General features: G+C 34.2%; 2 protein-coding genes across 5 annotated transcripts in view; one reads left to right on the top strand and one right to left on the bottom strand.

Annotated features, from left to right (window-relative positions):
• Positions 1 to 12,651, bottom strand: part of ENDOD1 (endonuclease domain containing 1) — a 125,891-nt gene that overhangs the window by 23,208 nt on the left and 90,032 nt on the right. The window lies entirely within an intron of this gene.
• Positions 1 to 12,651, top strand: part of SESN3 (sestrin 3) — a 66,572-nt gene that overhangs the window by 45,370 nt on the left and 8,551 nt on the right. For both annotated transcript variants that reach the window (XM_055094770.2, XM_003828412.6), the window contains 5 exons: positions 1,236 to 1,472; positions 2,132 to 2,306; positions 7,906 to 8,024; positions 8,825 to 9,015; positions 11,094 to 11,238. In XM_055094770.2, the coding sequence (XP_054950745.1) occupies positions 1,236 to 1,472; positions 2,132 to 2,306; positions 7,906 to 8,024; positions 8,825 to 9,015; positions 11,094 to 11,238 (867 nt within the window). The remainder of the gene's footprint in view (positions 1 to 1,235; positions 1,473 to 2,131; positions 2,307 to 7,905; positions 8,025 to 8,824; positions 9,016 to 11,093; positions 11,239 to 12,651) is intronic.

Genomic DNA, 12,651 nt, shown 5'->3' with positions numbered 1-12,651 from the left:
ATTTTATTTTTTAATTAACACATAATCGTACATATCCATGGGGTACATAGTGATATTTTGATAATATATAATGTACAATGACCAGATTAATTAGGATACCCATCATCTCAAACATTTATTATTTCTTTGTGTTGGGAATGTTCAATATCTTCCTTCTAGCTATTTGAAACTGTATGTTATTGTTAACTATAGTCATCCTACAGTGGTATGGAACACTAGAATTTATTCCTTCTATCTATCTAGCTATAATTTTGTTCTTTAACAGATCTTTTCCTATCTCCCCTGGCCATAGGATGATAGAATTTGACTGATTTTCTTTTCTTTTCCCTGAGCTTTTGGTAATATATTAAATTATATATGGTGTGTAGTTAAATAGTGGGTAGTAAAGCAAAAGAAAGCAGTTTTATTTTTATTTTGTTTTGTTTTGTTTTAGCCATTAAGTAAGCCAAATGAAAGTTTTAGATTTGGAAGGAGGGAAAGAGAGGGATGAGATTCCCCCTTACATACACCACACACACACACACACACACACAGTGAGAGATAGAGAGAGAGAGAGGGAGAGAAAATGAACACCGATGGGAAAGAATCCCTGATGGATTAATTGGTGGAATTCACTCTTGGACAAAGTGGAGGAATTACTGTTTTTAATGACTTCATTTGTGATCCATCATTCAGCTGGAGGGTCAAGTGAAATACAGAATATGAAAAAGTGCTTGGAAATTTTTTAAATTCTTATTCAGATGTGAGGTAGTATTCTACAATTTCTGTCATCTGCTGCAGGGTCTTTCTCCATTAGAAGGTATCTAAAGGATAACTGAAACTTGACTTGCTGAATTGGGGTTTTTCGTGATTTTGTGAGGTGAAGTTTCCAATACACCTTAAAATGAATGGTTTTGTTCGATAATCTTTAAAGTCCTATCTAGCTCCAGTGTTCTTTGATTCTCTAAAAGTATTTCATTAAAATAGCATACTATATAAAAAATACTTTGGAAGCAGAAGATTTATTGTATAATAAGGGATTTAGAAGACACTACAATGTAATTATATTGTTAGGTATGATAGTTTTAATGGTGCATTGGCCAAAATCATATCTTTAACATGTGAAACATTTTTAAAAGAGAGTTTTAAGTTTTATTACTCTAAGTGGATATATGAAAATTGGTAGATTTTCATTGAAATTGCTTTGTAGCATTCTAGAATTTTTATATTTGCTCTGATTTGCTTTCTCATTTCAGAAACTTGTCAAAACTGGAGAAAATAATTGGTCTCTGCCTGAACTGGTACATGCTGTGGTCCTCCTGGCACATTATCATGCTTTGGCAAGCTTTGTTTTTGGTAGTGGTATCAATCCAGAGAGAGATCCAGAAATCTCCAATGGATTCAGGCTAATATCAGTCAACAATTTCTGCGTTTGTGATCTTGCTAATGACAACAACATAGAGAATGCATCTCTTTCAGGCAGCAACTTTGGGGTTAGTTTTCTTAGCTATTTTTCTTTACTATTTTTGCTTTAAACTTCTAATATTAAAACTATCTAGAGAGAATTTTTCTCCAATTAGATAGGATATTATATACTTAAAATATTTTTGCATAATTTTTATTACTGTAAAAATTTGGTACCTGAAGTTCTGATTTATTTTAAAGAGGCTTTTAAAGCAAATACATATTACTGCAAATCATAAAGACTAAACAGTGATGCATTCTAGTGATCATAGGCTTTTAATGTTAGACCCTTTGGACAGTAGATCCCAAAACAATATACTTGTACGTATAAGATGCTGGAACAACCAATGGAAAACATATCTTATGACAGCAAAAAGTAAAACAATTGTGCTGCCTCATTTTTTAAACTAAACTATAATATTTAATATATGCCAAATGCTAGAATTGTAGATTTTATGCACACACATATATACTTATAAACTTCTATATTTAAAACTAAAAAAAAATCATACTTCTGAAAATGTTGGAATCTGTCATGATTTCCTTTGAAATTGGTGAAAAACCGACTTAAGAACTTCATAACTGTGCCTGTTCCGCTGTACATAGTAAGGTGACATTTGGAGATGCAGATATTTACTGGAACACTTTTAGTATGAATAGCACCCAACATTATCTTATCTGTTTCCAGATTGTGGATTCTCTAAGTGAGCTAGAGGCCTTAATGGAAAGGATGAAAAGACTTCAAGAAGACAGGGAAGATGAAGAGGCGTCTCAGGAAGAAATGAGCACTCGTTTTGAAAAGGAGAAGAAAGAAAGTCTTTTTGTGGTCTCTGGAGATACTTTTCATTCATTTCCTCATTCAGGTGCTTTTTTGCACTTTTTGCGTTTTAGTTGTTCTTAGAACCCTGACAGGGCAACTTCAGTGTTTTCCATGTGGATATGTAAAAATGATTCTGCCACCATCTTTCTCTTATTTAGTTCTCCTCTTCTATCTTACCCTCATGCTATTGCTTTCCCTCAGGCTGGTTCATCCTTGAATGTATTTCAGATTGAGTTGAGAGAAACTTTCAGCTTTGTAGTTCATACTCTATCCTGGATAAAATGTTATTTAAAGCAGATCAGTTACTTATAAAGTTAGATAGACATATTTAATTTATCCTACTTTTGTGATTTTTTAAAAATGATAAGTGAAATATTGTTTCAATAGATAAAATTTTTAAAAAACTGCCTTTTTTGTAGGTGGGGTGTGTGTGGGAAGATTATTCTCACACTGCTGCTTTTCCAGATTAGTTCTAAAATTACACTGCATTTGCATTTACATTTCTTTGGAATTCTATAAAAATGTATTATTTAGGTCATTTTCTTAGATTGAATTTGGAGGAATTCATCCTGTGTTAAAAGCTGAGATTCTTTGCTGTAGTCTTGAAAACAGTTTTTCTAATACTCGAAGAGACTGAAATAGGAAATAAACTTTTCAATTACAACTAAAAAGATATTGAACACCACATAGTAAATGATATTAAAATAGCATAGACTCAATACAAAGTTTAAACTCTTTAAAAGTAATCTATGTGCATAACTTTTTTTTTTTTTTTTTTTTTTTTGAGACGGAGTCTTGCTCTGTCACCCAGGCTGGAGTTCAGTGACGTGATCTTGGCTCACTGCAACCTCCGTCTCCTAGGTCCAAGCGGTTCTCTTGTCTCAGCCTCCTGAGTAGCTGGGATCACACATAACATATTTTTTAAAAATAGAGTTCTGTTGATCTAAAAGAGGCCTTCAAAACTACTGCCTGTCTTAAAACTCATCAATCTCATAAATTCTGAGAATTGTTTCAGCCGTAACTTGTTAATGTTAAACATAAAACATTGATCAGTAGTTCTCAGTTTTACCAGGAAGAACAAGAACCCTTTTTATCATTTCTCCTGATGATCTTTTTTATGAAAAATTTTATCTACCAAATTGAGTAACCATTTTAATCCTTTCAATTAATTTAATCCATTGAAGATTACTGTCACTAAAATCAGAGCCTCTAGTCAGCAGGAAATTCCAAACAAAGAAACCTAGTATTTGGATTATTGGTTTAATATTCACTCTGCAAACACTTATTGAGTACCTGATAGAGTTTCAGCATGGTGTTAGTAGTAAGGTTTTAAGGTTAAATAAGGCATGATTCCTGCTCTCAGGGCACTCTCATTCTAGTAGCAAAAAAATAATTGTAACTCATAGCAGAATGTGAAAGATAGGAGCCCAGAAGAGGGCACTGAACCCAGTCTTGATAGGCAAAGGGTGTAGGCAGAAGAGGAACCTAGAGGAAGAATGCCTGCAGCCCTTGGCTCTAAGATAAATCTTAACCCAGTTGAGTGTGAGGAAGTCAGGTAATGACTGAGGGGCACAGGAGGACATGGTAAACAGCATCCAGGCCCAAGCAAAGGCACGATGGTAAGGAAACAGGATGCTGGGTCCAAGAACAAGTGGTTCTGTGTTGTTAGGACGTACATCATGAAACAGGTAGTGTAAAGAGAAATCTGGTTAGGTAGGTAGAGTCCCTACTGTAAGGATCTTGCTAACCTTAAGAAATATGTAACCTACCGTATTTTGGACATTTTGAGTAGACATGTCTATAAAACAACCAGTCTGGAAATGTCTTGCACAGCACTTCTCAAACTTCAGTGTTCATGAGTCACTTGGGGAATCTTGTTGAGATGCAGAAGTTGAATCAGTCAGTTTAGGGTAGGGCCTGAGAGGCCACATTTCTATCAAGCCTCCAAGTAATGCCAGTGCTGCTAGTATGCAAGCCACTCTTGGAATACAAAGGGTAGAAGAGATGGGAAATCAGGAGAGGGCTTTAAGGTCAAGGCAAAATTTTAGAAGTTATCAGCATATAACTGGGAACAGACATTAAAAGTTGATTATAAAATTCATCCAGAGAGAACAGGTGAGGGTGAAGGAAAATAATGACTCTATGATGAACCTTCTAGGTAAACTAATATCTAAAAATGTAAACATTTATATTAAAGTTAGTAATATCTGTGTGTTTTCAGAAATTAATTTTTAAGAGCTTCATTAAGATCACTAAAGCTTGAAAAATATCAATGTTTTATTTCTCTTAGGTCTTTTGAAATATTAAAAATATACTTTGGATTTCAGTCTCTACCTTCTTGGAACTTTAAGCTGGGACTACAGCCTTCAAAAGTGAATTTTGACTACCAAGTCTTGGACCTTAGCCAAAAATTATGTTCTAATTTTAATAGAAGAGGCTATTTCAAGGAAATAATGTCAGTATACATACATATACCCCTCCGCATACATATATATTTACATATATACACACATATATATAAAAATACATATTTCACTCTTAATCATTGCCAGTACCAACTTTGCTGGCTGCACAAATAAAATATAGAAAAAAGACTCAGTACAATAGCTAATTGAGTCATTTGTGTAGACTTACCATGTTTTAAAATAGAAATAAAAAGGGGTTTTTTTGGTATTAAAAAAGTCTTGGTTTGACCAGCGTTATAAAGTATTCCAGATTCTATGTAAGGATTCTAAGAATAGTTTTTCAAGTCTTTTGAAGAAAATAAATGTTTAAAGTATTCTACAGGGGTCATATTCTGTAGCTTGGTAACAGGGTTAACTAGCTTTTACTGTTTTTTGTTTTTTCAGTTAGGCATTCCATTACTGCAACAGAATGTTTCCCGTATCATGTCAGTAACTACTTCTTAAGGGCAGAATAATGCAGATAATGAACAAAATACTATTTCTTTTGAGTACAGACTTTGAAATATTTGTTTAGATAGAATGAAAGCTAGAGTTTTAGATTTAATAATCAGAATGCTAATTTTAACTTCTTAAGATAAATTTAGGAAAAAAGTATTTGTGGATTGAGGGACCTTTGTACATTTCTTTCTGTGAATACAAATTCTCTAGGAAACAGGTGTTAATTGACTCCTAAGTTAAAAATTAATGCATAGAGATTTTTCCTAGGATCACTTCTCTTATTTGGCTGACTACTTACTTTTTACTGTTTATTTTAAAATGTCTAAAAGTCATACAACTTGAAAATGTATATGAGCAAAACAAAAACTACAGAACCAACTATGTAATAGTCAACTCCAGTATCAGTATTTGCCAAATGAAACCATTTGGTTGTGCAGTGTCAAAGGAAAAATCACATCTAGAGAGAGACTGTTTTATAGAGTTTAGTTATTACTTACCGTTTTTGGCTTTATTTTACTTTGCAAACCATAAACTTTGCAACCTATAAAACTACCTTTCATAGCAGCCTCAGTGATTGCTACTACATTTTATAATTTTTGCTTCATTTATATTATTATGTAATGAACTGAATTAAGGAAAGTATAAGCTGGTTTGTAAATGTTAAGAGATAATGCATTGAAAATGCCATTTTAAAAGTGTTTCTGTTGACCTGAATAGAGTGCTGGAGGACAAGGAGAAAATAAAGTGGTTATGGGATTGGGCTGGGGATAAGCCTGAAAATTCTCTTCACAGGACTGAAAAATCACTTAAAAACTTCAGATCAATTTAAGCATTTAATGTTTAGAAGTTTTTCACATCATCTTATACTTAAACATCTACACATTGTATTTCTTCCTGACACAGTACTGACAATGGTGTTAGTAAGATACAGTTAATTTATTTCTTAAATGGATATTTCTTCCTGTATTAATGAAACAAAAAATAGATAGTAAGTGTGTAGTATAGTACTTGGTATATGGTAAGTACTCAGTAAACACCGTCTCTTTTCTTTATATGTAATGAAGTTTGTTAAGAATTTTAATAAGATTTATCTGAAATTGGGTAACCGGAGCACTTAATCTTTCCTGCCATTATCAAGCACCCAGTTAGTCCACAGCAGTGACCTAAAGACAGCTGAAAACTTGTGAGAAAAGAATACTTAATGTTAGGATGTTCATGCAATAGCAAAGATTAAAGATAATGAAGTATTACTACCAGGTCTTTCTTTTGGAAGAATTAACATAATTACACTTGTTTTTTAAGTCTCTCAAAAATTTTCAGTTAAGAATTATAGTTTGTCTTTTATTATGCCATAATACTGTTCTACTATTTTTTATTTATGAAATATGACATTTAATACTAAAATACTTATAATGAAAATATTGTTCCTTTCAGGGAAATAGCTAGTTTGTTCTTTTATTTTGAGAAATATATGTTCATTTTCTAGACTAGAAGCTAGTAAATGAAGCTTGTTCATTCCCTTTTAATGGTTAAAATCAGAAAAAATAGTAAAGACAGACCAACCTAAAATAAAAAGTGAGATAGAATTATTTTCCATAAATTAATATGCATTGGATATTTAAACTTTTTCAGTGGTAAATTGTTAATGTCATCAAGTATGCAGAAATCAGTTTTCTTAAAATATTATTATTGCCTTGCTATCTTCCTGAATGCCACTTTGGTAATATTCTAGTCACAGTCTCATTAGGACATTGTTTACTCTATATGTTGTGTTCTTTTTGTTTTCATATGCATAGAAAAGTGCACATATCTTAGGCATAAAGCTCAGTGAATGTTCACAAACTGAGCCCCCCTACTTAGCTCTCAAGTGTATTAAAATAATGATAACGACACATCAAAAACTCTGCTCTCCTCCCCACTGAGTGTCCTTTCTGATCTTTCTCCTTATATGCTTTTTTGCAAGCTAAAAATAAACTATATTGAACTAATTTTTACTGTGAATACATCCAGATGAAACACCATGTAATTTTAACAAAGTTTATCTTGACCTCAGAGTGGTCTTTCACCTTCATCTCTTCTCCTTCCTCTCATCCCACTTCATCCCCTGGAGAGATAAAAACAAAACCAAAAAAATGGTTAAGCTGCACTTCGGGAGGCCAAGGTGGGTGGATCACGAGGTCAGGAGTTCGAGACCAGCCTGGCCAATATGGCAAAACCCTGTCTCTACTAAAAATACAAAAAATTAGCTGAGCATGGTGGCACACACCTGTAGTCTCAGCTACTCGGGAGGCTGAGGCAGAAGAATCGCTTGAACCCCAGGAGGCAGAGGTTGCAGTGAGCTAAGATCGCGCCACTGCACTCCAGCCAGGGCGACAGAGCAAGACTCTGTCTCAAAAAAAAAAAAAAAATTGGTTAAGCTTTATACTTATAGGCCTATGCTATCTTCCATTCCTAAATTAGTAAAACTAGCATATTGATCCTTTGCTACTACTGTTTAGATATTTCAGTTAGTCAAACTAACAGTTAGGAAAACTAGTTAAATGGTAAGATTGCCAGTATTTGGTAATGAAATTATATTTAAAACTTTAGCAGTAGATATTTTATATAAAGTCACGGAGTCCATGTTTTCACTTTAGAAATCCATGGAAAAGCTAAAAAGTGGAAGAAAATGGAGTTCCGTTTTATTGTCATAACCACGTACAGTATCCTTAACACTAGATTGTTCATTATTGTCCTTAGATTTTGAGGATGACATGATTATAACATCTGATGTCTCTCGATATATTGAAGACCCTGGTTTTGGGTATGAAGACTTTGCCAGACGAGGAGAAGAGCATTTGCCAACATTCCGAGCTCAGGTATAATATGTCTTTAATTCAGAGAAACTAGAACATACTGTCATTTTAACAGTTAAGTGTTTAAATTTTAAAAATTGGCACTAAACAATTTTTGATAGAATCTATAATCTTTGTATTTAACCTAGTTTCAGCCTAATCTAATTGGAGTTCCCAATAGATGGATAATTATTTCAACATTTTTCTCCCTAAGAAGACAAAAGGAAACAGTCTGCTTTATTCACTTACTTCTATTATTACATGGTATTTGCATAATGTTTATACCATTTTTTTGAGGGGGAACAGAGAGGAAAACAAGTGACATCACTTTTTCTTGGAATAAAATCATATACCAGTAGTCATGGGCTTAAGGGCTACTCTAATATTCACCCCTAGGAAATAGCCACAGGAGTGATATGACTCCTAAAGAGGGTATGAGATTGAATTATGACAAACTCATTCATGGTTATTTTAGATGATCTGCTAACTGTCCATGTCACTGGGTAGGTTTGTTCACATGGGAATATTCCAAGATCTCCTGGGGCCCTTCCAGATAAAAGGATAGTGTGCGTAGTACCTGAGTGTAGGAGATGACCAGAGTTCATCACTAACATGGCAAATCCCATACCCCATGAAGAAACATCCAGACACTCTGATCTACTAACTGATGTGAAGGGTTATTGGTAAAGCCTTAGTAAAGCTGAAAACCTAGAGCTAAATTAGAAATAGCCTCGCTTACTTGCTTCATTAGTTATATTTAATAAATACATAGAATTTAGATGGAAAATGCCCACTTTGTAATTAAATACATTTTATTCTTTTAGGACTATACCTGGGAAAATCATGGGTTCTCCCTGGTGAACAGACTTTATTCTGACATTGGACATCTTCTTGATGAAAAGTTTCGGATGGTCTACAATCTCACATATAACACTATGGCCACCCATGAGGATGTTGACACAACCATGCTGCGCAGAGCTTTATTTAACTACGTTCACTGTATGTTTGGAATCAGGTATGTTCATTGTAGAGACAGTTTTTTACATTTCTAAGTGAAAATTCAAGCATGAGTCTTATTTTTGTCCTGTTAGGGAGTATATGACTCTGGGAAGAAAATATTACATGTAGACTTCTGATTTTAAAAATTAATTTCATTTTATGGAGAAGCATTTTTCTTTAAGTGTTATGAATCTTAACATTGATGCACATGTAAATATAGTGGTAAAAATTTACTGAGGGAAAAAAGCATCAGTAATGATTGGGGATAGGATAGAATTAGACCAAATTTGAGAATCCTTCCTAGAAGAACAGGTGAGTTTTAAAAAAACAGGTGTAGTGTCCCTTTAGATCACTATAATAAATTCTGGTTTGTTTAGTTAGTTTGGTCTTTTTAAAACTTATTTTTTAAGGAATGGTAATTACGGTATAAACAAAACTATACTAGGTTGTGCCTTCCTAAGCTTACATAAGGTCACATAACACTGAAATTAAATATATCAGCCAATATAAATTAATGACTTCTAAATTTAGAAAATTAGCATTGAGAGGACAGTAAGTACATGAGATTGAATAGTCTAATCAAGAAAGCACTTTTTGGAGAATGTGCCTTTTTGAGTTGTGGTTTTGAGGCTTTTATGGAAATAGATTAGCAGACAGAAAAACTTTCCAGTTACAAATTATTCAACTTGACTATATAGATATATATCAGAAAGACTTTATGATAATTAGAATTTAATCTCTTAAGTAAAGTATCTTCTATAATTTTAGCTGAAGAACCCCAAAATTTACTGATAAATCGCCTAATAACACGATATTCCATGTAATAGATTATGGTTGTATGTAATAACTGAGCTATTTGTCCATTTACCATGCTAGACAATGTTATCAAAGAATCAATACATTTTAAAACACATATATATCATATCTACCTACTTAAGAAAAATAAACACTGATAAAACTCAATTTAAATGCAATAAATATGTATTGGATACAAGGCAACAAATGTGGTGAATATATCTGTTGGATGCTACAAAATAAAGCTTACATAAATGCATCAAGATACTCTTTTTATTAAACTAAGCATTATATGGGTTAAAAATTAACTGAAAATATAACAGAGAAATTCCACAAGTTCCCAATACTACATTTACCTACCTGTCTGCATCTGTGCCCATTTACTCTGCTGTCATTACTGTCTATGTTCCTATACACTTATGCACAAAATCCCATTTCTCATTTTCTAATGATTTCAGTTCTAGCAATGCTCCCTTCTCTCTCCAGCATAATCAGCTTTACTCCTGTTTTGGATCTTTCCCATCAGCATTGAAACACACTTAATTTCTCCCATCTTTAAAGAAAATTTCAGTTTCACCTTTCATTTCCATCTGGCTTTCACCTTTCATTTTCTGCTTTCGTGCGAAGCAAATCTCTGACAAAATTGTGTATATTTACTGTCACTATTTTCTTATCTCCCATTCTCTCTTGAACCTATTCACAGTATCAGGCTTTTGTCCCTATCAACCAACAAAACTGCTCTTACCGAGGTTGCTAGTGACCTCCATATAGCTACTTCCAGTGGTCAGTTCCCAGTTATCTTATTTGACTATTTGGCAGCATGGGACTCAGTGATTACTTGCTCTTCCCTGAAACACTTGACTCCTACCTCAAGTCCTTTACACTTGCTTCTTTACCACCATCTGGTATTTGTTCAAATATCAAGGCTTTCAGAGAAGCCTTCCTGCCCACCCTATTTAAAATAACAACTCCTCTCCTCCCAGACCAAGTTCCATTTCCTCTCCATGGCAGTTATCACCATCTGACTACAATGTGTTTATCTTTTTAATTTTTTTTCGTTTTTTCTTCAACAAAATTTAAGCTCCATGAGACCAAGGATTTTTGTCTGTTTTGTTCACTAGTATATCACTACTACTGAGTACTCATGGCACATAATGGGTACTCAGTAAACATTTGTTGATTCAATTAATTAACGAGTTTTTAGTATTTAATTACTAGACAACAAATGTCCTTAGTATAACTTTGGAAATTAAATATTTTGATTTTGTCATTACAAAGCTATTGTTGTATTGCTCGTAGGTATGATGACTATGATTATGGAGAAGTTAATCAATTACTTGAAAGAAGCCTAAAGGTTTACATTAAGACAGTGACCTGCTATCCTGAGAGAACTACAAAACGCATGTATGATAGTTACTGGCGGCAGTTCAAACACTCAGAAAAGGTAAGTGTTTCAGTATTAAGCATTATACCATAGACAGTTCTTCAGTACAAGAAGTAATAGTTATGAAAAATGACACATGAAAGTATTAATAAATTATAGCCATTGACATGGAAGTGGCATCATCTAGCTATCTGGGGTTTTTTTGTTTGTTTGCCAGGCTGAAATGCAGTGGCACGATCTCGGCTCACTGCAACCTCCACTTCCCGGGTTCAAGTGATTCTTCTGCCTCACCCTCCCAAGTAGCTGAGATTACAGGTGCCTGCCACCACGCCTGGCTAATTTTTGTATTTTTAGTAGAGGTGGGGTTTCACCATGTTAGTCAGACTGGTCTCAAACTCCTGACCTCAGGTGATCTGCCCACCTCGGCTTCCCAAAGTGCTGGGATTACAGGCAGGAGCCACTGTGCCCAGCAGAAACCGTTGTCTTAATAGGTTAACTTTAGTGGTTAAAGAATCTCGAAATGGATGTGCCTTCTGGGCCAAAATACAATTATACGTAATACAACATTTCAGTATGTCTGATTTTTATTAATAGTTAGAACTGTAGACAGTTTTCCAAATGTGCTTTGAAGATATCAGTACTTAGATCTAGTATTTCTAAGGCTTACGATAAACTTTTATACGCTATATTGAACAAAGCATATAACCAAAATTGGGTTACTAGTCAATAAATCTGAATTAAAAAAAATTTTAAAAACCCAGGTAGTGGCTGGGTGCAGTGGCTCCCGCCTGTAATCCTAGCACTTTGGGAGGCCGAGGTGGGGGTATCACCTGAGGTCAGGAGTTCAAAACTAGCCAGGCCAACATGTAGTGAAACCCCATTTCTACTAAAAAATACAAAAATTAGCTGGGCATGGTTGCGCATGCCTGTTGTCCCAGATACTTGGGAATCTGAGGCAGGAGAATCGCTTGAACCCAGGAGGCAGAGGTTGCAGTGAGCCGAGATCACTCCACTGCACTCCAGCCTGGGCAACAGAGCAAGACTTCATCTCTCGAAAAAAAGACAATAGATTTTTACCCAAACTTGGTAATTTAGTGTTTTGACAGTATAATTCAGGACCTTTGAGCCAAATATACTGTTACATAAAAATATTTATTTGAAAGAAATATATAGGAAACATTAAGTTAGAAAACCTAATAAATGTTAAGGATCTTTATCAACATCATAGTATAAGAGCTGGCCTTAAGTCCCAGGACTTTTAACCTTTAAGTTCAAGAATCTCCTTTATACAACAGTTTCGAAGCTTGAGAGTAAGAAAATCTTTTTAGGAAACATTCGCTAATAAACTGTATGATCTTAGCAGAGAATGTTATGGCTTCAGTACCTAACAGATTTTTTGAAGTCTTAGAGCCACTCACATCAGGTAAATACCCATTTTACATCCAGCATTTCCCCTTGATGGGTCTTTATCCC

The sequence above is a fragment of the Pan paniscus genome, chromosome 9 (genome assembly GCF_029289425.2).
Source record: "Pan paniscus chromosome 9, NHGRI_mPanPan1-v2.0_pri, whole genome shotgun sequence".
NCBI lineage: Eukaryota > Metazoa > Chordata > Mammalia > Primates > Hominidae > Pan > Pan paniscus.
This window is presented reverse-complemented; position numbering and strand designations above follow the sequence as displayed.